The sequence below is a fragment of the Spea bombifrons genome, chromosome 8 (assembly GCF_027358695.1).
Source record: "Spea bombifrons isolate aSpeBom1 chromosome 8, aSpeBom1.2.pri, whole genome shotgun sequence".
Classification (NCBI taxonomy): domain Eukaryota; kingdom Metazoa; phylum Chordata; class Amphibia; order Anura; family Pelobatidae; genus Spea; species Spea bombifrons.
This window is the reverse complement of record NC_071094.1, coordinates 29,997,054-30,019,656: the sequence shown is the minus strand read 5'-3', so window position 1 is coordinate 30,019,656 and position 22,603 is coordinate 29,997,054. Positions and strand designations below refer to the sequence as shown.

At 37.3% G+C, this 22,603-nt stretch overlaps 1 protein-coding gene across 1 annotated transcript in view; it reads right to left on the bottom strand.

Moving 5' to 3' along the window:
- Positions 1 to 22,603, bottom strand: part of IL1RAPL2 (interleukin 1 receptor accessory protein like 2) — a 258,512-nt gene that overhangs the window by 123,108 nt on the left and 112,801 nt on the right. The window contains exons 4-5 of the mRNA XM_053472558.1: positions 17,272 to 17,458; positions 11,005 to 11,158 (exon numbers count right to left, since the gene is read on the bottom strand). Of these exons, the coding sequence (XP_053328533.1) occupies positions 11,005 to 11,158; positions 17,272 to 17,458 (341 nt within the window). The remainder of the gene's footprint in view (positions 1 to 11,004; positions 11,159 to 17,271; positions 17,459 to 22,603) is intronic.

Below are 22,603 nucleotides of genomic sequence, written 5' to 3'. Positions count from 1 at the left end.
CAGCTGGGCAATTTTTGGTGATACCATAGGTAACCATATTGAAATACAAGACAAATCACTGGACAAGTCATTTTCTCAGTTCTTTGCACAAGAAATATAAATTTTACCTTCACTTCTTACAGCAGGAAATATGTGTGACAGATTTTTTAATAATTCTGAAAAATATAAATACTGTAGCAGCAGCTCAATACATAGTTAAGACCTATGTCAAAGTCTGCAAATAATTCCACCTAAAAGTCTTATTTTCTCTTAAGTTTGCTAAGCTCTTTAGGCAATAACACAACAATTGTGGAAGGAGTAATTTTTCTGTCTGACAAAGTGTTATGTTTTTTAACAAAAGCTGTAACACCAAGGTATAAACATTTTCTTTTTTTACAAAGTAATTCCGACAACATTGTCAGTTTGAATACAGCTGCCATTACCTATGGCTGGGTCAGCAGGGGTGGATCAGCACAAATCATACGCAATCCGGACTTGAGCGGGTTAACACAGACTATCCCTTTAGGTATTTTGGTCCCATATAACGTGAAAGAGACCGTCCGAGTTCATGCTAAGACACTGGCTGGCTCTACCATTACCCACCAGATGCCTAATGAAGGATGATGAGATGTGTAGTCAACATTACACATAAAAAGTGATAAAATAATAGTCTTATCGCTATAGCAACCAATGGAGCTTTCCTGCTAATTAGAAGAGATTCTAATTTTGGTATAATTTTGTTACTTTTCAGACTGGATTTTTTTTCTGCCCAGTCTTCCAAAGTTTTTTGGCTGCAGTATTAGAAGACATTTTTTAAAAGGGCTTGTTCATGTGGCCAAGGGACTTATTCTAAATGATAGCTTAAGTATATAATGGAACTTGGACTATAAACAGTTTCAATAAATAATTTTTCAAACTCTGTTTTTCCATTTCACATTATCTATGAAAGGAATCGGGCATAGGGGAAACTTAACAGGAAGGAATTGTCCTTGGTTGTTAGGCTGCCTATGTAGCTGGCCACCAAGAGCCGTGGTCTATGTATAGGTGTAGTGGAGAGGGTGAGCGAGGACTGTATGTGAACAGGCAAGATATAAAATAATAAATGATTAGTAATCTAAACGGTGTTTTGTGTCTGTCTCTCTCTTTCTCTCTCTCTCTCTCTCTCTCTCTCTCTCTCTCTCTCTATATATATATATATATCTCCATAGGGTTACATTTTGTGCAGCTTTATTTGTTTAATTGCTATTATTGCAGAAAAAACTGTTCACTGCTAACTTATGAATATGTTCACCCCCAAGGCATTGGATGAGTTATAAATATGTATGGTGCTCAGTAACTTCTGATTGTATCTCTTCTCTGCAAAGCACCAATGTACTCGGCAAAGAGAACAGTCACTAGCAACGATTTAATGTAGAAGCCAACCTTCCAATGCATAACTCATTACCTCTGCCTACAGCATTATTAGAGTCTTGTTCACTAAGCAGTCTTATGCTATTGATCTGCATAGATAGATTAATGTCCTAATATAAAGTGATCTATGGACTGGACTTAGCATTCATTTCTGAGCTGATAACTATCTGTTAAGAAGAACATTAAGTGAATATCGGGCTCTGCAGCTCAGACGGTACTGACTCAAATGCTTAGTATATTAGGATCTGTTGAGTCTCACTGTAGGAATTTATATCTAGAGAGTTTAATTTAAATTACCACTGATATCAAGGGAGAAGTCAACAGAATTTGTCAAGGTGCTTAAGCAATTCAGAGAGAATAATAAATGTACAGAAAGCAAAGCAAGAATTCAGCGCATACCCAGCAACCTGGGAATGTGTATGACTTTTATGTTTTTTTGTGCTCTCCCCTTTTTTTTCTGTAGGTTTTTTTTTTTTTGCTGAGAATAATTAATGTGCCTTGTTCTATCTCCATGAGCTTTCACTAGATTAATTGGTTATTATTAGAGATGTAAAATTCCCAGGAATTTTGAAACCAATGGGGAAAAAAAAATGTTTTTTCCGGAAGAAAAATAGAAATTTTCCGAAAATGTTTAAAAAATAAAGCAGACTGGAATAGTTTTACAAATTAAAAATAATTTTGTTACAATGAAAACAAGAAATACAGTGTATATAAAAGTAATATACTTGAAATTAAAGTACAGCTTTTTCAGTAAATAATAAACTATTTTAAAACGTTATTGTTTGTTACAAGTAAAACAAGGTCTTCATATTTCAACTATACACGAGAACAGGATGTTGGTCTCACCATTTTACTTACGAGGAGGAAAAGAAAAAACTATTTATCGGCCATTAAAGTGTGATGGGAAGAACATTAATACGAATCATTTAGATAAAGGTCAGAAAGATAACCTCATTTTCAGACGCATTTAACCTCTTACTTGTCAATCAATGCTTAACTGAGAGGACATAAATAATCAACTTCTGTATTCCAACAAGATGGCGGCCAGCCCAGACCAAACTAAACTGCAACCTTTCCCCTAGAGGCAGAAAGGCATATTGCTCTTTTTTTTAAAAAACAAATGCATTTTCAGTATTTGAATTGTATTCCAGGATTTGATTGTCTTCAGGTGAGAGAACCCCCCCCCCATAATTCCAGTTCTTTTTCTAGGCCTTCCCATCTCCAGTTGCTTCAGACTTGACAATTATACACAGGAAAGGGCTGATTGGTCTCGGTGGGAAACACAGCAAAGTGGCTCATTAGATCAAAATAGTTATATTTTAGATACAATATAAATTCATTAAAAGGCGCTGCATAGAATATGTTTCCTCTAATAAGAGCTCAGAAATGATCCAGACAGGGTGTAAATACTGCATATATCCTTTGTTAATACACATATGTAAAATACACAATAAGGCTTCCAAATGTTGAAATTAGACCAGCAAGAGGACAACTGACCCCCTGCTCCTGAATATACCCCCACCCTGGGGCACCACAAAATATGGGAGCCCCACTTCAAGCCTGTCTGAGGGAACCCCATTAAAGCAGGACGAGTTCCCAGGTATGATTTGTAGGCACTAGAGAATGGAGATAAGTCTATATGGGTAAACTGTTCATGTTACCAGATCTGGGAGAAGGGTTTCAGAGTTGGGTGGTCTTCAGGCACTCTTTAGTTACAGGTATGAAGAGTATTTTATTTGTTTAAGAGCGTTTAAAGCAAACATGAAGATCATTCCTTTTTCCACAAAATTCTAAAATGTCACAAGTTATGCACTTGGTACCCAGGAATGAGAATAGCATAGAAATGCTCCTATCAACATATACTCAGTGCGGTGATACCTTGCTCTGTGTCACGGTAAGGCTAGGTTAAATCTTTTAAGAAGTTGTTACTGCTGCTCTATTAATTGGCTGTGTTTGAGGGAAAAACCGCACAGCTGGCTACGTGCCCCGGAGACCAAAGGACGTCACTTAGTGCGTGTCTCTGATGGCCCTGAGGTAGTTGCTAAAATAGGCTTCCTCCACAGTAACCCACACAGAACACCGGGCCGTGTGCCGGCCAGCAAATACATTCAGCTATAATAAAGTAATTATAGAAAATGTTATTTACTTGGAAATTAGTTAATGCTCCTACATTATTTAACGATGGAAAACCAGAACATTATTCGTAGGCTTGGAGAGGCACCTACTACAGTTACAAACACATACGTATGCACAAATTTCCACTATACACTCTCTTTTCTTGGATACTTGGTTATGTTCAGAAAGCTGTTATAACTTCCATTCAGTTTTTGTGGGAACAAACGCTTGCATTTGTAGGACAGTTGCCATAGCTCTGTCTGAGACCCCTTCCTGTTCCCTTAGTATGATCACTACGGACAAAAATTGTGTTATTTGTGTGAAAGTTCCAGAATAGTAGTAAGGATACTCTGTATCCATACTGCGCAGCCAATGGCTTGCTATACATTAGCACTGCGGGGTGTATATACACACACGTACATTATATAGGGAGATGCGTGCGATACCGAATTGCACATCATTATTGGCAGTGCTTGAAGACTATGAGAACTGAGAAATGTATCCTTTACAACATGTTTCAATTTACGTAGACGAGAACCTCATTTGGTTGGGTTCTCTTCTACGTTTTTCAGCTGGATTAACCAAAGCTAAAGATCGTAATGGCAGATGGTACGGAGAATCCTGTTTTTTATGAATACAGGAGAAGTCGAATCGTTCACTCAGCTGCCACATGCAATATGTGGAACTAGAGGGGTGGTAGAAAAACACATGCATGCCATCAGCCCCTGCTGAGATGTATTATTATATGTCAAATATTGGGGTGAAAATGAAAATATATGATTATATATGGTGACAGAGGCTGTAGTAATTATAATGTGATAAGTAATATAGCTTATTTAATACTATATTCCATATGTTGGCACTGAAATAGTTGTATGTTCTCTATACTCTCCGTTCTTTCAGAGATAGATTATATGGATTATATGTTTTTATTGTGTGAAAATGTGTCCATTTTTGTTGCACACACCATAAGGTTGCGGTCTAGGATACAGGATCGCTCATGGCAGTTTAGTAAGGGAGCTGAACGCAAACCATGAATTTTTAACAATTGTTAACACCATTCAGGGTTTACACAGGTCACTGAATTAAACCCTAGAGATTTGTCAAGGTTTGAAAGAATGGCTTCCCAAATAATGATTACTCGTGCCATATATTTTCAAAATTAGTTTTTCCAAATATAATGCCTGTTTAACTATGCAAATATCTACCTGGAACACATTATGTATGATGTTAATACTCTGAGTGTCTTGGTTAATTGCTTAACCAATTTGTAAACTACATAAAATTAGCATATCAATTGTAAAAAGATTACACAGAATATGCAAACCATATTTCGCAGAGAACGTTTTCTGTATCTTGCACCATTTCCTTGGTACTGTCAATTCTAAAAAATACTTTGTTCCTTGGCTACTTTCAAATTAATTTTACATAAAGTGAATTGGTTCTGATCCAAGCTCTATAAGGGTCACTGTGTCTCTGTTCCTTCTGTGCTACCAAGGGAAAGACGGGTACATCTGAAAGCTCTATGGATTTGCTCAGGATCTTTAGGCATTATTTAAACACTACTTAACCTGGCTTTCACACTGTTTATTCAATACTAGTTCATAGTTTGTCTATAATCCATACTTTGATATGGGTACCATAAGACTTCTCCATAGGTTATCCAAGGCAACTTTGATTCCCTAGGTCTCTGAGTCAGTTTTGTCGTTGTTCAGGCAAGGGAAATGTGTTTGTCCACATCTACTACCCACCCACTACTACTCCACTGAAGGATGTCTGCTACTACACCACAGCTAGTGTCACCCCTATTGTCAGTCTATTGTTATCCACAAGGGAGTATGATAATAAGACAGTGTATTAGTCTAGTAGATTATACCATGATAACACAGCTAACACATGACATTTATACAGCTGTTAAAATAGTTTTTCTTTAAAATCAGAAAACAGCAAAAAATAGTTACATTTTAACTGTGATACTAGTATCAGAAACTTTGGTGGGAGATCTACTTTACATGTAAAGGTGAAAATACGGTGGCTCTAATTTCAACTCTGCCATGGATTGTAATCCCGCACTTGGCTTTCCACTCCCAGCAGCCCGAATCTTAAAATCTATTTTATTTTGCTTCCTGACTATTAGAAGTATCAAAGTTCTTGAAAGGCAAATTCACAAATTAACAGTCACAGGTATTCGGTGGTATACCTGGCACAATTCTTCCTTTAGAAGGTGAACTCTGGTAATAGCGGGGAGGTTCCTAGTAGCAGAGGCAGGGAATCACTCACACAGGGTCCACCAGTTCCACCCAAAGGTTGAGCCCCAGAGATCAACTGGCAGACAGTGTGTGAAAACAATCTGCCTGACTTTTGTACCAGAAGTCAGGTCAAAAATACAAAGCATTAAGGTCAGGGGAGCCTGAAGTACACATAGTCACAAGGGAAGGGACACCATAAATGAACAGGAAGCAAATTATCAGGAGAATCAGCTAACAGGTAAGCATAGTGAGCAGCTGTCTTTTATTTTCAAAATTGACTCCCTCTGCTAACGTCATTCCTGCACAGCTGACATCATGGCGGCCGTAACTGCCTCCGCTCCCGGGTTAGTGCAGGTGGAGCTGTTGGAGAGGAGGAAGGCAAGCAGCCGGGAAGGAGGGACTGCGGCAGTGAGTATGACAGTACCATATTTACCTTCAGTGCTGCCCTAGCCTAACCCAGGGAAACATCACTGACCGCACACTCCACTCCACCGTCCTTACTGCTTATATGTCATATCCTTTTAATGATGTACAGGGCCAGGCAAAGAATTAACTAAGGAGGCTGTGTTCTCCATAGTGTTAGTGTGCCAGTTGGGGAGCATGATCGCCTTGTTTTGTGGCAAAGGTGCTGCCGCCCTCCTGGACCTGCCACCCCTAGCTGGCCTAGGTCAGAATAGGCCACTGCAGGTATTTAGAGGTGTTGGGAATATTTAATGCAGAAGTACTTACAGCAAAACAAAGTTAGACCTACGCGAGAAAATAGATTATTGATGCCTTTTTAAGTAATTAACGTGGTGGAAATGTAATTAGCGCATTGTTTTGCACTTGCCTTTATTTAAATTCCACATTGTTTGGCCGTGCATTTTATATTTAATGAGAAGTTGTCAAGCTCTAACAAAAGGCACATAATTTATGATTACATGAAATAATGAATTAGCAATCATATTGGACCTTTGCCCTACCCTTTCTAATTATAATACTTCCTGGTCCTACATTAAGTAAATTGTTATCCATGGATTGTAAAATACAATTTGAGCTGCATCAGGTTGTGTATGTTTAATAGATGCGTTTGGGTCATTTGAGAGTAAACGCTATACAGCACCCTGAAGCATTAAAGGGTCAACAAGATTATAAAACATGATTTGTTAATGGCTTAATTTATAATAATAATATGCAACGTGGCAGCAAAATAACTCCACTGGTCAAGACCGTCAATCTCATTCACTCCAAACAAATTATTACAAGGATTTGCTTCAGGCTTTATATATACTGGAGAGGATATCTAAAATAAAAAAAAGCAACTGTAGAGCGACTAAAATAAAGCCTCAATACCCGGCTGTCTTATTTTATTTTTTTGCACCCTGATGAGTTTTGATAAAAAAACAAGCATTGTAATAAAGAATAGTGGGGACGTTGTAAGGAGTTCACAACCCCTTTGAACTCACAGTTATAATGTTCTGGAGGAATTTTTCTTAGGACCTTTCTTAATAAGGTCTAAATATTGTCAGAAAGAGATACATACAATTTTAACTCAGAATCCAGTGGAAGGTTTAACTTAATAACACATTTAAAATTCATACGTTTCTAAATAAAATTTAAATTAGACAAGCCTAGAGGGTACGTCAAGTAATAACACCCTTTGAGTTATAGCATATTTCACTCAACACACTTTATGGTGTATTATTCAAAGTGGTGTAATAGGATACAGAATTACATAAACTAACAGAGTACCGCCTCGTAAATGTTCAAATGGCGTTACCGAATTAAAATGAAACAAATAAGCAAAAAGGACATTATGGATAGTTGGGGGCTATGTACAGCGTTTTATTAAACTAAGCCCTTTTTTACACTTAAACCACTAACTATTATTAATTATAATTTAATATTAATCATTTTACAATGTATTCAAAAGTCAAAAACGTTGCGCTGTACCAGAGATTTAAGGCCATTTTACTTTCCAGTTTGTGATTCTGTGTTGTAAATCACTGGGGCATAATATTTTGGAAGGCCTGGGCGCTAAAATGCTAATTGACATTTCACAGTAACTTGGATATTGTCCTCCTTGCTTCCTTCATCAACAGCATCGCCATTGGTATAAAATATGTGACACGCTGCATTAAATAAAGATTGATGCATTTATAAATTACCTCATTTTTATTCTGGGCAGAATTCATGCCAATGCCTTTCCATTCAGCCAAAGAATGAACCATTTATATATCTTTTTAACGGAATAACCTTTACATCACACAGCTGGCTGTCTTCGCGTTATGACACTTAAAAGAAAATGAAAAAAGGTGCTTTCCTCTGATAGCTCCCGGTTTCTGTAAATTGCACTTCCCAATTTGCAAACACAGCTGAATCATAAAATTCGGAGTAATTATTTCTATTTGTTCTATTTTGGCGCAAGTATACTTCTTACACAAAAAACTGATGACTAGAAAACACAAACGTTTGACATTTTGAAAATGTCCTTAAAGTGGATATGTCCCCTAAGAGAAATTATTGATGAAATTGATCAATAGCTCATAAGATGTTCTGTATTTTCATATTTTTGTAAAGAAAAAAAATATCAGTGGTTTGCAAGACATTTGAAAAACAGATTTCTACTAAGTTGGCCTGTCTTTTCAAAGATGCACCTGATCACCGCTTTTGTCCTTTTTTAAAATAGTCCTTGCTGTATTTGTATTTAAGGCAGAGAGGTGAAGAGAGGGTAGGGTTTGATGAGTCGTTTCCGTGCCTTATTAAAATGGGCTCCAGAGCAGTTATGTTGTCTAACTGATGAAGCCATTTGCATGACCTCTTATAGAACAAGTGACCCATTCCGTTGGTATCAGGATGAGGCGTATAGGTCGACTATATGCATTAGTAGATATTTTTTTTAAAATACTTATATTTCTAAATTAACAAGTTGCTGTTTTTTTCTTACTAGCTTCGACTCCAGTGTATGCGACGTGGGGGCTATTTCATGTAAGTGCGGAGGCAAGTTGGCAGCAGTGAATATCAGAGTTGGGCTTTAGTTCTGCCAACTTGCATGCATTCTCATCTTGCCCAAAATGCCTTAAACTGCAATTTCCCTAGCAAACGAATGCCTTAATAAATAACCCCCTCCAATTCAATTTACATAACAAATCCCTAGCAAAGAATGTTGCCATCAAAAGAACATACTGTATAGGTTGATGTCCTACTCATTAATAAAACATTTTTTTGGGATTTCCAACCATCCAGAGACCAATTGTCTCTGGCACAAGTTTATAATATTGGCAGAATTACTAAAAACACATTTTTAATTATATTTCGTGCATGTAATAAAACTGAATTAATAATAGCCAACATAACACCTGGGTGAATATCCCAGCGGAAGGCTTTCATTATGACCAAGCTGAACAATTTTGATATGCCGTGGTACAGAAGCCTAATCTGTAATATCTACGTTGGCATGAAATTTGTCTAGTAATTCTTGCTCCGAGCTGTGGATAAGAAGCCAGTGAAAGCTGTAATTGTGTTAAATGTTCTGTAAAATAATAACTATGCAGGAATTCTTCATGTTAACCAATACAGTAACTTCCTCTGAACAGTCTTTAGTGCACTGAAGCTAACAACCAAACAGAAGCTTAAAAACTCTTATAAAAATATCTATATTCCCGAATGATCCAATTTCAACCCAAAATGTACTGATGTAGAGACTATTGGTAGACAAGACACCTGATCGTGTATGTATGTATCCAAAATGGCATGCGTACTACCATCCAAACAAATATTTATTTTATATATTATCTTTATTAACCCCTTAAGGACAATGGGCGGTCCCTAAACTCATTGAAAACAATGCATTTTGAGCCTGTACATGTACGGGCTTTGTCATTAAGGGGTTAATGCAAAAAAGATGTATATTAATGTATACAAATGAATGAAAGGTTTCCATTTAGGTTAGTTTTATGACAGTGTGCCGCTCACCAATAAATGACATGGTGGTAATTTGTAGGTTATAATATTTTAATATTAAATATAATATTGTACCTGCCAAATGCCACATGGATAAAGTGATTAGACCTAGCTATTGTGTATGGACAGATTATACTTCAAATATCGTCGGCAAGAGGGCTTCACCCCAGTCCATGTTGCTTTATCAGAGAAACACACATATTTTAATCTATTTATTTTCTATTTATGTATAATAATCACAATATCTCACCTAAATCAGCTGTGTTATCAATCGGGAATAAATATTAGCCTCTCTAATTTAAATTAAGTGTAAATTAGTGTAAATTAAATGTAATCTACAAACATTCTGGCTCTGCTCATGACTTCTAAAAGCCTAAAATTATCTATAAGAGCGAATATCAGAAAGTGTCAATGTTCACCAATTTTATAAGAAAAATATCAAGAAAACCGGAAACATTATTATTCTGAAATTCATTATTAATCTAAAATACAAACTTCTTTAAACACAAATGAAACATCTTTGCACTTCGTTAAAACAACATATTTTTTAATTAGAACAAAGCTCCTACGGTTTTAATTATTGTTACTTTACTTAATACAACTGTACAGCGATTCTCTGCTTGAGAATGATAATTTAAAATATTGCTTATAACTGACTACAACGCTACAAAATGGTATCAAACTGTTCTTAAATAAAATAGAAATATTACATATATTGGTCATAGTATGCGATTGATGACTAGAAAAAATAAATGTTTGAAGTAGGTATGTCCCTTATGCGAAATTATTGCTTAAATTAATCAATAGCTTTTAAGATGTTCTGTATGATTTAAATATATATATATATTTTACAAAATAACAGATTTCTACTAATGTGACCTGTTTTTAGGGCTAAGAACACATATTACATATTAAAATACACATAATCCCCACTTTTTAATGCCTTACTAAAATTGGATCCATAGCTGTTATGTTGTAATCTATCATGTAAAATATCTTACAAAAACTGCTAAAAAGTTAAGACAAGGTTTGTTGTGGACATGTTACATGAGTAGTGCCCATTGTTCATAAAAACAGACATTGTGACTGCATATGAACAATAGAACAGGGTTGTTGCATTGTGTGACATCATATGGCCACCATAAATTACATGATTTAAAACCATTTGGCTAAGAAATTCCCATGTATTTGCTGTAACCTCTCTTAAAAACAATGCTTGTAGTGTGAATTATAGGCCTTGGTTATACCCCAAATATGTCTTCACTGGAAAATGCCTTCATACACGCAATCTGTATTCCCGCAATCTTACCTGTTACTTTTAGTTGAACTGTCCGTCGGACTGGTCTTCCCTCATATTTAAGTTCACAGGTATAATTCCCTGCATCTTCATCTTGAACATCTTGTATTAATAAAGTTTTTCCCTTTTGTATAATGGAGCTTCTCCACGTCTTTGGCTTGCACTCCTAGAAAACACAATTAAGGAAGACACTAAAGCCAGAGAAATGCATGATTTATTCCCTGTCTCTGCCCTTTTGATTATAACTTATAATAATTATCTTAGTAATGCAAGAATGCAAATCAAAAAAAAAATAATTTCCTGAATTTTTGTTTTTTAATACGTACAGTCAATTGAAATTCATAAAACGACTTGTTTAATTACACGAAACTGGTTTGGAAAGGGCTTTTAAATGTCACGTTGTAATATCTTTCACGCAAATGCAGAGCTAAAAAAAAAACAAATCAGGTAAAAACGAATAAATAAATACAATAGCCTAACTTTATACGCTCCAAATTGGCCATTGTAACAACATTTCTGATTTAGTTAGGTACGGAAATATTTGGACACTGACATCATTTTGCCTCCGCAATGGAACAAATCAACACAATCATAAATAAAATATTCATTTTTAATACTTTTTCGAGAATCCTTTGCAGGCAATGACTTGAAGGCTTGAAGTCTGGAAGATCACTAAAAACGGTGCCAGGCCTTTACTGCAACTGTCTTTAGCTGTTGTTTGTTTGTGGGTCTTTCTGCCTTAATGTTGGTACTCAGCAAGTGAAATGCGTGCTTGATCTGGTTGAGATCGGGTGATTGACTCGGCCATTGCAGAATATTCCACTTCTTTGCCTTAAAAAAATCCTGGGTGGCTTTCGCAGTATGTTCTGGGTCCATCTGTAAAGTGAAGCACCGTCCAGCCAAGAATAGGTGTGTAGAGGGCAATGAACCTGCTTCACCCCATTAGTCTTGGTGGCCCCTTTTCTAGCCTAACCCAGTAACTAGAGTTATTGCGTAAACGCATTTGAAATTACAGATATTATAGTATTATATCTACCTTAAGCCATTTAAACAACTAACCTGGTCCATGTCTTGGAGTGAAGAGAGATCTGACTATCCAACTAAGATGGTGCTGTGCTGGCGAAAGTGATTTGCAATACTTCTGTTTCACAGATGGGATCTTGCATCATGTCCTAATTAATATCAATGCATATTTTCTGCACCTCAAACGAATCCTTGGCTTTTTATGTCACGTGTTGAACCGGTCGGCAGCGCTGTGCTGTGTTTATTCAGCACATATTAATGATTTGATGTTTTGAAGTACTAGGAGCATTATGAGTGGAAATTCCCTGCCAGCCTTAATGTAGTTTATTATTCCATATTCATCCATAACTTAGTGCCCTGGGATAAAATAACATTAAACATAGATGGCTTAACTCCTTCACTACCACAGGAGGAAGGCATGCACACGTCCAGTGGAGGGAATTAACTTCTTTTATGTCCCTTCATGGGTTTTCTTTGTACCCCCTTTCTATAAATGTATTGTGAACAAGACTGGATAACGCCCTTGACAGCATTATCTTATTATTATTATAATAATTATTATTGGTGACTGCGGCTAAATCACGCCCAGGACATCATTTGTAACATATGAATTGCAATCATCACAGTCAGTTTGCACAAAGAGAATTGAACTCTCACTATCTATTTGGCAAAAATACGTGGAAAATGAACGCAATCAAATGTTTGTAGGAGCTGAGGAATGGCATTGCCAAGAAACTTTGCTAAATGTTTTTTTGTATCAAGCATAGTGTTGAGTGCACAACACCAGCATTAATAAAAGTTGTGAGAGTAGCGGGAGGTATAATTGGTTTGAGACCTGCAATCCTTAGATGGTGCATTATCCTCTAGCTGACACTCCGCCAGATTCACGGGCTGTCTGCAAAACGACTGGAGAACAATCCATTATCTAACAAGCTAACCTATTGTGTGGATTCTGAATTGCAGAACCTCCAAACAGGACTCCCAGGGAACACCCCGCATTGTTTTAGTTAGGTGTTCACGGCTCAGGCACGTACATGGTAACACTGTTCTACTGTTTAATGTCACATTCACTCATTTAGAAATGTGTCACACTCCCCTTCCTATTACAGGCTGGGAAATATATTCACTGGACACATTACTTAATGTGTCTGCATAACCCCTACCCAAGAAAGCTTCCACTAGAGAGACATTGTACTCTACATGTCTGACAAATTTTGTCATTTGTTTTATCTGCCTCTCTCTGGTGCTTAATGCTTAAACGCTAGGTCGCTTATAATTCATACTGAGACGAGGAATTCTCCCTGCAGCTGTGTCTAACGGTTTTCTCTACACACACAATCAATAAGACAGTAGTAGCTGTAGTAGAATTTCTACTTAAATTGTTCCTTCGGACTAATCCTGTTATTTCTGTCTTTAATTATATAGTTCCCATTAGAATGGGTTCTACAATATAAACTGGTTAAAACGTATAAACAATGAATTAGGGCCAGAACTAAAACCCCGTCCATAGATTTCAAGTTAAAAGACTCAGTTGCAGTACTGTTTCAATATACTGCAATGGCTACTATGTTACAGCTGCAGGGACGCTTTGAGTTGGCTTTCACAGGTACCAAAAGTGCAGGAATAAATATGGGGGGCAGCATTAGAATTTGATAAATACATGTCCATAATAATATAGTTGAGCAATAAAGTAATCACGCAACCAAGTACTTTTGGAGTGTGTTGTGTGGCACTAGGGTCTAATGTTCAAGCCTAGAAGAGGACTTGGGAAGTCATGATGATCTCTACTGTGAGTAATAGAGAAGATAAGGAAAGACCCCAAGTCTATGGCCTGGTAGTGATGTAACGTCAGAGACATGCAGCCATACTTTGAAGATTACAAACTGGTTCCTTCCTTTTTGTTTCTGTATATTTAAATTGTTATTTTATGCAATACTTGTTATGTCCTGTTTCCTCACTGTACAGTGATGTGCAATATGGTGGTGCTTTATAAGAAAAAAACAATAATAATACTGCTAGTGTCACATGGTTTCATTCAAAGTCTTGCTCATCTGATCACTTAAGTAAATGTTAGAGTACTCAGCAACAATATGCATTGAAGGATTCTCATCTGTCGGAACAGGGCATGATAATACCCATCATACAATGTGTTTCACACAGAGACAGCTTCCTCCAGGCACGGCTGCACCGGGGTTGAGTATGCAGCCTCAGCCGTGATCAAGATGTGGTACACAGAGGTTGATTTAAAAATTTCTGAGTTATGTTTCACATTAAATTTGTCTTAGTTAACTAGGGGTACAGTAAACACTACTTCACACCAACCACATGTACTAAACTTGCCTTGTAAAAGAAACCAGAGCTGTGCCACTGAAAGTCATAGAATACCATCTACCAGATGTCAAATTTAAAGTTCATCATCAAATGTATTCCTGAGTTAAGTTTACTTAATCAGTGTGGCCATGAGAGCTGGGTAAAAAGTTAAATTGTATTTGAATAATCCTACTGCAACACCAATGCCCACATAACAAAAGCAGAAACTTCAAATATTTTGCTGATGTTGTCACATGTGTAGAAGTGTAAATTTCATCCTGCATACAATATAATAACTGACGGTGAGAGTTTTTCCTATGAAAGTGTTTATGCGTGAAAAAGTGGCACTATTTGAAAGTATGGGCAAATATTTTCAACATCTTCTACTGACAATAATAATATGTGATATAAGTAATAAGCCTATTTCGGTTCTATGTTAGAATCAATGCAGACCCATGGTATGAATATTTTATACGTGCCCTGCATTAAAATGACAACCTGGTGACATTATCATTAATTTTTCATTATTTTTAGATGTGTGTATATGTGAACAGCTTACATTAAGAATAGACAATGAGCATAATAAAAATAATCCTAGATATTGTTAAGCATGGGACCTTCCTAAATGAAACACAGACCAGGGGGAATAGACCTATTTTTTAACCTTCCATAAAATCTCTAACAGACTGTACTTGGTATGGGAGAAACAATTATGAGTACGGAACTTTAAAGAAAAAAAACAACTATAATTTAGCTGTCTAATACACAAGATAAGACAGCCCTCAAAGATCCTTTTTAGGGCACACAAAATACAGTACTTTGCAAAAGTAATCATACACCTAACTATATGCCTACAAAAAAGTGTACCTAGAAGAATTGATGCTGTTTGGAAGGCAAAGGGCGGTCACGCCAAATATTCATTTGATTTAGTCTTTTCTTCTGTTCACTCACTTTGCATTTTGTTAACCCCTTTAGGACAATGTGTGTTTTTATTTTTTGTACCCTTCATGACAATGTATGTTTGGGGGCTAAAAGGCCACATTTTGGAAGTGTGCATTTTTCAAATTGGAATTTTGACATCTGGAATATTCTGCCCACATATCCCATTTGAGAGATCTTTGAAGTCGGTCAGTTCAATTTACATATTTTTGAAAATAAAACACTCCAGGGTATGTCAAATGCTGACATTTTAACTATTTTCATACACTAATTCTACCACCAGCTTTTATCAAAGTTTTTTTTTCTGTGTTTTTTCCACACACATCCTACATTAGGTATGAATTTACAGCTACTGGTATATGCCACAGCCAAACAACACCACAATGTGTGGTCAGCAACATCTCCTAAGTACAGTGATTCCACTCATGCATTTTTGGGGGCTAAAATGCCACATTTGGGAAGTGTGCATTTTTCAATTTTGAATTTTTACATGTGGTCATCTGGCCCCCATGTGTTATTTGGGGCATCTTTGAAGCTGGCCAATTCAAGTTATCCCATCAAATCATATGTTTTTGAAAACTAGACACCCCAGGGTATTTCTATGCTGGTATTTTTTCCATGCACTTTGTCAAACCAGCCTTTGTCAAAGTTTGCTATATAATTTTTTGTGTGTGGTTTTTTCCACACACGTTCTACATTAGGTATGAATTTACAGCTCCTGGTATATGTCACTGTCAAACAACACCCGAATATGTGTTCAGCAATATCTCCTGAGTAAAGCGATACTTATGGGTTTGTCAGGTTATTTGGGAGGTAAAAGCCCACGCATTTTTGGGGAATTTGGACATCTAGTCAGTCTGTGCCCATGTCCTATTTTTGTGACACCTTTGAACCCGGCCAATTCGATTTACCCCATCAAATCATACATTTTTTTTAAAATTAGACACCCCATGGGCATTTCACATGCTCATAAAAATAAATAAAGGTTCTTGATAAGGACCTAATTGTGAGGTTGAAAGGTTGTTGCTGTCTTCCTTTAATACATCTGCCTGAGCTGGAACCCTTAAGTGCCTGGAGCCTTTATTTATTTTGATCTACTGGGGAGCTGGCCCTTCCTGGCACAGTTAAGCACCTGAGTTCCTTTGGTGTGTGTGCAGATTCCTCATTCTGGTGACATGCTCATAAAAACAGACATTTTCTTTGAATGCAGTACCTATATTGCTTAGAGTTCTCAGGAGGGTCTGGAGAGACCCCCTTGGAAACTTGTTTATCACCGCCATTTTGCGAAAGGCAAAATCTCTTGCAGCAGGAACGGTCACAGTGCGTCCTGGCAGTCGTTTATCACCTCCTAAACTCTTTTACATCAATCGCCAACGCAGTATTATATTTAGATGTTGACACCTGGGGGAGGGGCTACACGGGGCCACTGCTGCCGATCTAGGTGTTGCTGAATGCCTCAACATCGAGGCATTTCAGCAATACTGTTTGGGTGAAGGAAGTGATCGTATATTGCTTTCTATTGCTTTTAAAGTCATGATGTGCACATTTCTTCCACACCTACCTAAAAATGTTTGCATAGTACTGTATATTTTACCTTAACAAATAGATTGTAAAGAATGACTTACACAATAAAATTACTTAGACATTTCCAATAACCTTGATATGATTTAGGTTAATGAAACCAAAGCTCTTTGATAATGGCAATTAATCAGCTTTTTTTATGACATCAGTTTCTTGTGGGGGCAAAGCTGATAATGGTATCCAATTGTGTGCCCATATACATATATGTATTAATTTTTTTTGGTCTTTAATTTACTCCGTCTCTGTGTGTCTCTCATTCTGTATCAATAACATAGAAACCTGTAACCTTGCCAATATTCCTTCACCACATGTCAAGGGCACACTACTAGATGCATCCATCACATTATCCATTCGATCATTATGCATATAATTATACCATGTTACCACATACATTACACTCAATAAAACATAGAGCTACATGCTTACCTTGTACCACACAATTTCTGGATCTGTGTTTGGTGTTTTATAATCGTCAACGTCAGGGCATGTGATTTGTTTTTTTTTTGTTACTTGAACTTGTTCCCAATATCGTAGCCTGCTGTTGTAACAAAGACCCATGTCATTTTCAGCCACAACCAAGGGCATCGATACCTTCATGCAATATGTAGAGTTCCTGCATGAATGAAAAATACTATGATTATATTGAATTGTTCAAAGGTTGTACGGTGTGCTGGATGGAATATACAATGGACTGGATTTTTCTTTTTTCTGTTCTAAAAGTGGTGTGGCTGTTGGAACAATATAAAGTACAAATTAATCAACAGAGCTGATTCCTATGCCTTTCCTCTGAATCTGTATTCTGCACAAGGTATAAAACATATTACACATTTACATTTCTCTTAAATAAGCAAACAATCAGAAAGCTGGCCTAGTTGCATTCTGGGATATAGCATGCCCCCTTCCCCGTAAGGCACGGCAAATAAGAAACAAGTAGACGGTCCTGTGTGATTACCAGGAGTAACTGCTATGGATGGGGGCTAAATCCCTATAGAATGTAAAGTAGAATCTAAATATTCTGTTTTCATAACCAATAGTATTCATGAAATTGATTAATATTTAGGAAGGCCCCGTCATCTATAGAAGAAAGAAATGACACATCAATACCTAACTGACCATTGTCCTAAAAATCCTAAAAATTATATATTATAGATATTATGCTTAATTATTTAATTTGAACAAATAAGCACATTTCAAAATATAACTTAATTACCATAATCTCCATGTTGAGATGCAATAGCATTCCATAAATGTTGATAGGATGCTCCATGGTCCATGCAAATACATTTTGAACAAATCTCAAGTGTTCAATGAAAAGACATCTATTTCCCTTGTTTAACAATCTCATTAAGCTAAAGATACATACTGACAATCCTTGGAGACATACTAACCTCAAGCTATCATCATTTAGATGCTACATAATTACTGCAAAAATCCTAGTCGGCTTTCCAATTCAACCCATATTCATACTCTTAGAAAATACTTTCATTTTGGTATTTTGTGCCATGTGGAACATACTTTAACTGGGTATAGAATGTACTTTTCTGGGATAATGTTCTTCTTGAAAGGGCTTCTTGAGTACGCTTTTTGGGTCCTGCACTGCTGGGCCAGCTCAAGTGGATCCAGTCCACAACAGAGTTGCAAATTTGTACAGGGCACAGGGAATGATCCCCAAATTATTAGACATTGGCGTATTAACAAAGGCATACAGGCATATTCCTATTTACTAAAGGTTGAGGAATTGTGAAATAAATGTCAAGTTTTTAAGGCAAATTGCAGAAGTGGGACACAATGGTATAGCAACTCACAAATTCTAAGTTGACTGCATGCAAGTTAACCTTCGAATGTTCAACTCAAGAGATATCCCTAATTTATCTTTTGAGGATGTAGAATCGGTGGATAAACATTTATTTACCAAACCTGGGTTGAGGTTAAATATGCCGTCTGATGGCATTTACTTTTTTAGGCGGCAACATAGTAATTTACCTCTCAAAAAATGCTTGATGTTCCTTTAGAAATTGCACCAAGGGTGTTCTCTTCGGAGGATGAGAATCCCATAGTTCAAAATAAAGCTCAAGGAGAACAGATGGTTAACTTGTCATTTTTTAAATATTTTTTTCTAACACAATTGGATTTCTTTGACCAATTAGGAAAAAATAACACGTCTAGTAAGTACTGAAGTATACTTATTTCTGAAAGAGGATATAGAGAACACATTTGTAAACTACAAAAAGTATCAACAAAGGGACTATAAAACTGGAGGAAAACTGGCTCATATTGCCCTGTACCAAATAAAAATGACCTTCAAAAACAGAAACCTGGCTGTTTAAGCCAAATTTTAAATAGATTAACACTTAAACTGTTTCTGATAATAATGCAAGAAATGACCCAAGAGAATACTGAAGCGCTGGTACCAAGAATATTATTTTAATTATAATTCAGAATTCAGTCAATGAGTCTTAGCTTGTGTTCATGTGGCCATGGATGCCTGGAACAAAGAAGCCAGATTCTAGTGCATCTCCATCCAAATGAGTTGGACGGCACAGCAAAGCTTCATTACAGTCCATGCTGTTTACTTGAGAAATCCGGCAAGTGTCTAGAAATTCTAAATGCTTTGTGATTTAATGAGTGCAAAAGTGACTTACAACATATTGCGAAACATGTGTTTCTTTTAATAATAGTTACAGAAGCAAAAAAGAAATCTGAACAAATCAAAAGAGGAATTACGTTTTAATACATCTGACACTTCACTGTTAAAATTGTAAATTTATATATCTTGGCAGTCTCATCTTAAACTAGAAAGACAAAAAAAATTGAATGCGGTTTTCTTTTCTGTTAAAAGCTGGGTATAATTATCAAATGTGGTTTAGAAAAAAAGCAATTCATATGAAAAAGGAAATGTGAAATGTTCTCTTTTACAAGTAATTATGAGAGTTAATGTAATCTTACACCCACAGTAAAGTAAAAGCTGTCATATAAAAATTAGCATTTTGCTTTGTTTTTCATCAGAATATATAATATATAGTGTGTTCTAGTTTGCATTTTTTTCATTACACATCCTATTGTTTCCAATATCAGTCAAACGGGAATATAAAAAGAACTTGTCTATTTTTAATTCTTACCATGATATCTGAAAAAAAAACTGAAGGCAGGTTTTAGTGGCAACAGATATTTTTATGTAATATCACAACTATGCCCCAATTTTTGTTTTGATGAAAAGTGCCTCCTGTTTCAGCTTTAGACTTCTATTGTGGGTAGAATTCAGTCAACATGCTGTTATCATCTGAATTAGTATTGTCCACTGCCGTTTAAAATTTCCCTAGGGAAAAGAAATTTAAGCTAGATGCTAATTTTGAATCTTCTAACAATATAGAAATGTAAATGTTATATGTTCTAAAATAAGGGTTGATGATAGTATCTCTAAGTAATAGGTGTAATTAGACTGGTTGGAAGGCAGAAAGATTTTGAGACCTGACGATTCACAAGAGAATGGATAATGTCCTCAACTCTTAAACCTTAACAATGATCAAATCATTTAGAAAATATATACATTAAGACAGAGCCGTAGCTAGCTTCTTTTGCGCCCGCATACACTGCCCTTACACAACCCTGCCTTTACACACACATATATATACAGATACACTGCCCTTACACACACCTGCCCATTAGCACACGCCAGCTTAAAAACACAAAAATAACTACACTGCTCTTACACACACACACCGTCCATACACTGCCCTTACACACACGCTGCCCATACACACACCAGCTTACAAACACACACATATACACATATACGCATCCCTTACACTCCTTTCTCCCCATCTCTTACTTTTCTCATCTTCCATAATCTTCAATCATCTTCCATCATCTATCGTCCATCTTGTCATGGGAGCACAAGGTCTGTCACTCCAGGCCTCAGCTTTAGTTCTTCCTCATCACTATGTGCCGGCTATTGTTGCAGAGTGCTGGGGTAATGTCATATCCCAGCGCTCTGCATCATTTGCCGATGCGTAGTGATTAGAGAGCACGGAAGGCAAGGTCTGAAGTGACAGTCCTCGCGGTCCCTAATGTTGGGCCGGTTAGAGGGGGATTGTGATCTCACCAACCAGCCCTGCTCATCAGACACCTCCTACCCAGACCAGAGCTGATGGTGCCTGGGTGCGCACTGCCCACAGGGACGCCCGATGAGCAGGGCTGGTCGTGCAGCTACCTCGGCACTCCCATGAAGACCGGCCCAGGGAAGGTGGTCTCTCTGCTCACCCCCTCCCCTATAGTGTTACGTTTGTAGCAGGTGAGGAACCCAGTATGCAGTCATAGCAACAAAAGGCGTAGGTAATATGCAAAGTTCAATAGAATGATCAGGCAAGCCAGGTCAGGAATGGAGAAGGCAACGTAGTCAAAAAAACAGGCAAAGGTCAGCAACAAACTTCAATAGGACGGTCAGGCAAGCTGGGTCAGGAATGGAGAGATCAACGTAGTCAGGAGCAGGCTAATATCAGCAACAGACGGATTGTAGATCAACTACTGCACGAGTAGTGAGCCTAGCCAATACAACAACCGAGCACTGAATGAGAGTCAGTGCTCGGTTTTTAAACTTGCTGCGCTCTAAGCCCCGTCCCCAACCTATGACGTAGTGCTGTGCGCGTCCCTTTTCCTCCACGGCGGTATGGGATAGAAGGGGGCGTGGTGTGCAGGCGCAGACCGCCCATCTCCTGGAGGATGGGGAGGGACAGTAGGGGTGGAGGCACACCACGGGTACCTGCCAGACGCTGGGTTGCAGACCGTGACACAGACCGTGACATATAGATACGTTACTGTTTCTTTTAGGGGCTTCGTGGTGAATCACATTGCTGCCAGCAATGTGATTCACCACAAGGCCCCTAGAACGCTGGGCCCCTGGGAAACTGCCCAGTGTGCCCAATGCGGGCGGCTGTGTGCCCCCTCGCAGCGGCACCCGAGGCGCGTGCCTCTCTCGCCTCACCCTTCCTACGGCCCTGCATTAAGATTTGGCTAAACTGATTTTCCTCAGTCTCAATTGCTCAAATGAAGACCCTGTTATGTTGAGGTGAAACAATAGATATGATAGCTTAATAAGATTCTCTTGTTTTGTCTTTAGTGGTCTCTCTCAATATATTTTTTTAATGTTTGTTTTACTGGGGGCCATTCACCTCTATACGGCACTACTGTAAGCAAAGATGAGGAACATAACAGTTAAATATATATATATATATATATATCTATATATCTTGGTCTTCCACTCTTCTAGGGTGGGAGAGCCCTGCTGCTTCCCAGTTCGCTAGAAGGTCCTGAGCCTAGTAAAGTATAGCTATCTGCAAATGAATTCCCTCCAATACCCAGAGGAGACTTAGTTGAGGATGAAGCAGGACTCGCTTATTGACACAAAACACCTGGCCGAGTGTCTGGGTATGTTAGTGTGTGTGGCTTCAGATTCCTTCCTTTATGTATTTATATACAAATGCATGCACAGCTTTATTTAATGAACATTATATTGCATTTAATATATCTATCAATTTATTTATCAATGGTAACAATTATCAATTATTAACTTCATTTACCAATAATTCAATGTATTCATTTATCATTTTATTAAATGAATAACTGTTATCTCTAATGTGTCAATAGTTTATTAAATGGATTATCATTAACATATGTTTGCCAAATGTTTAATATACTGATCAATGTTACATTTGTTTTGGCTGGTTGCTAGACCCAAACCAAATTAATAGCCCTGTCAGGT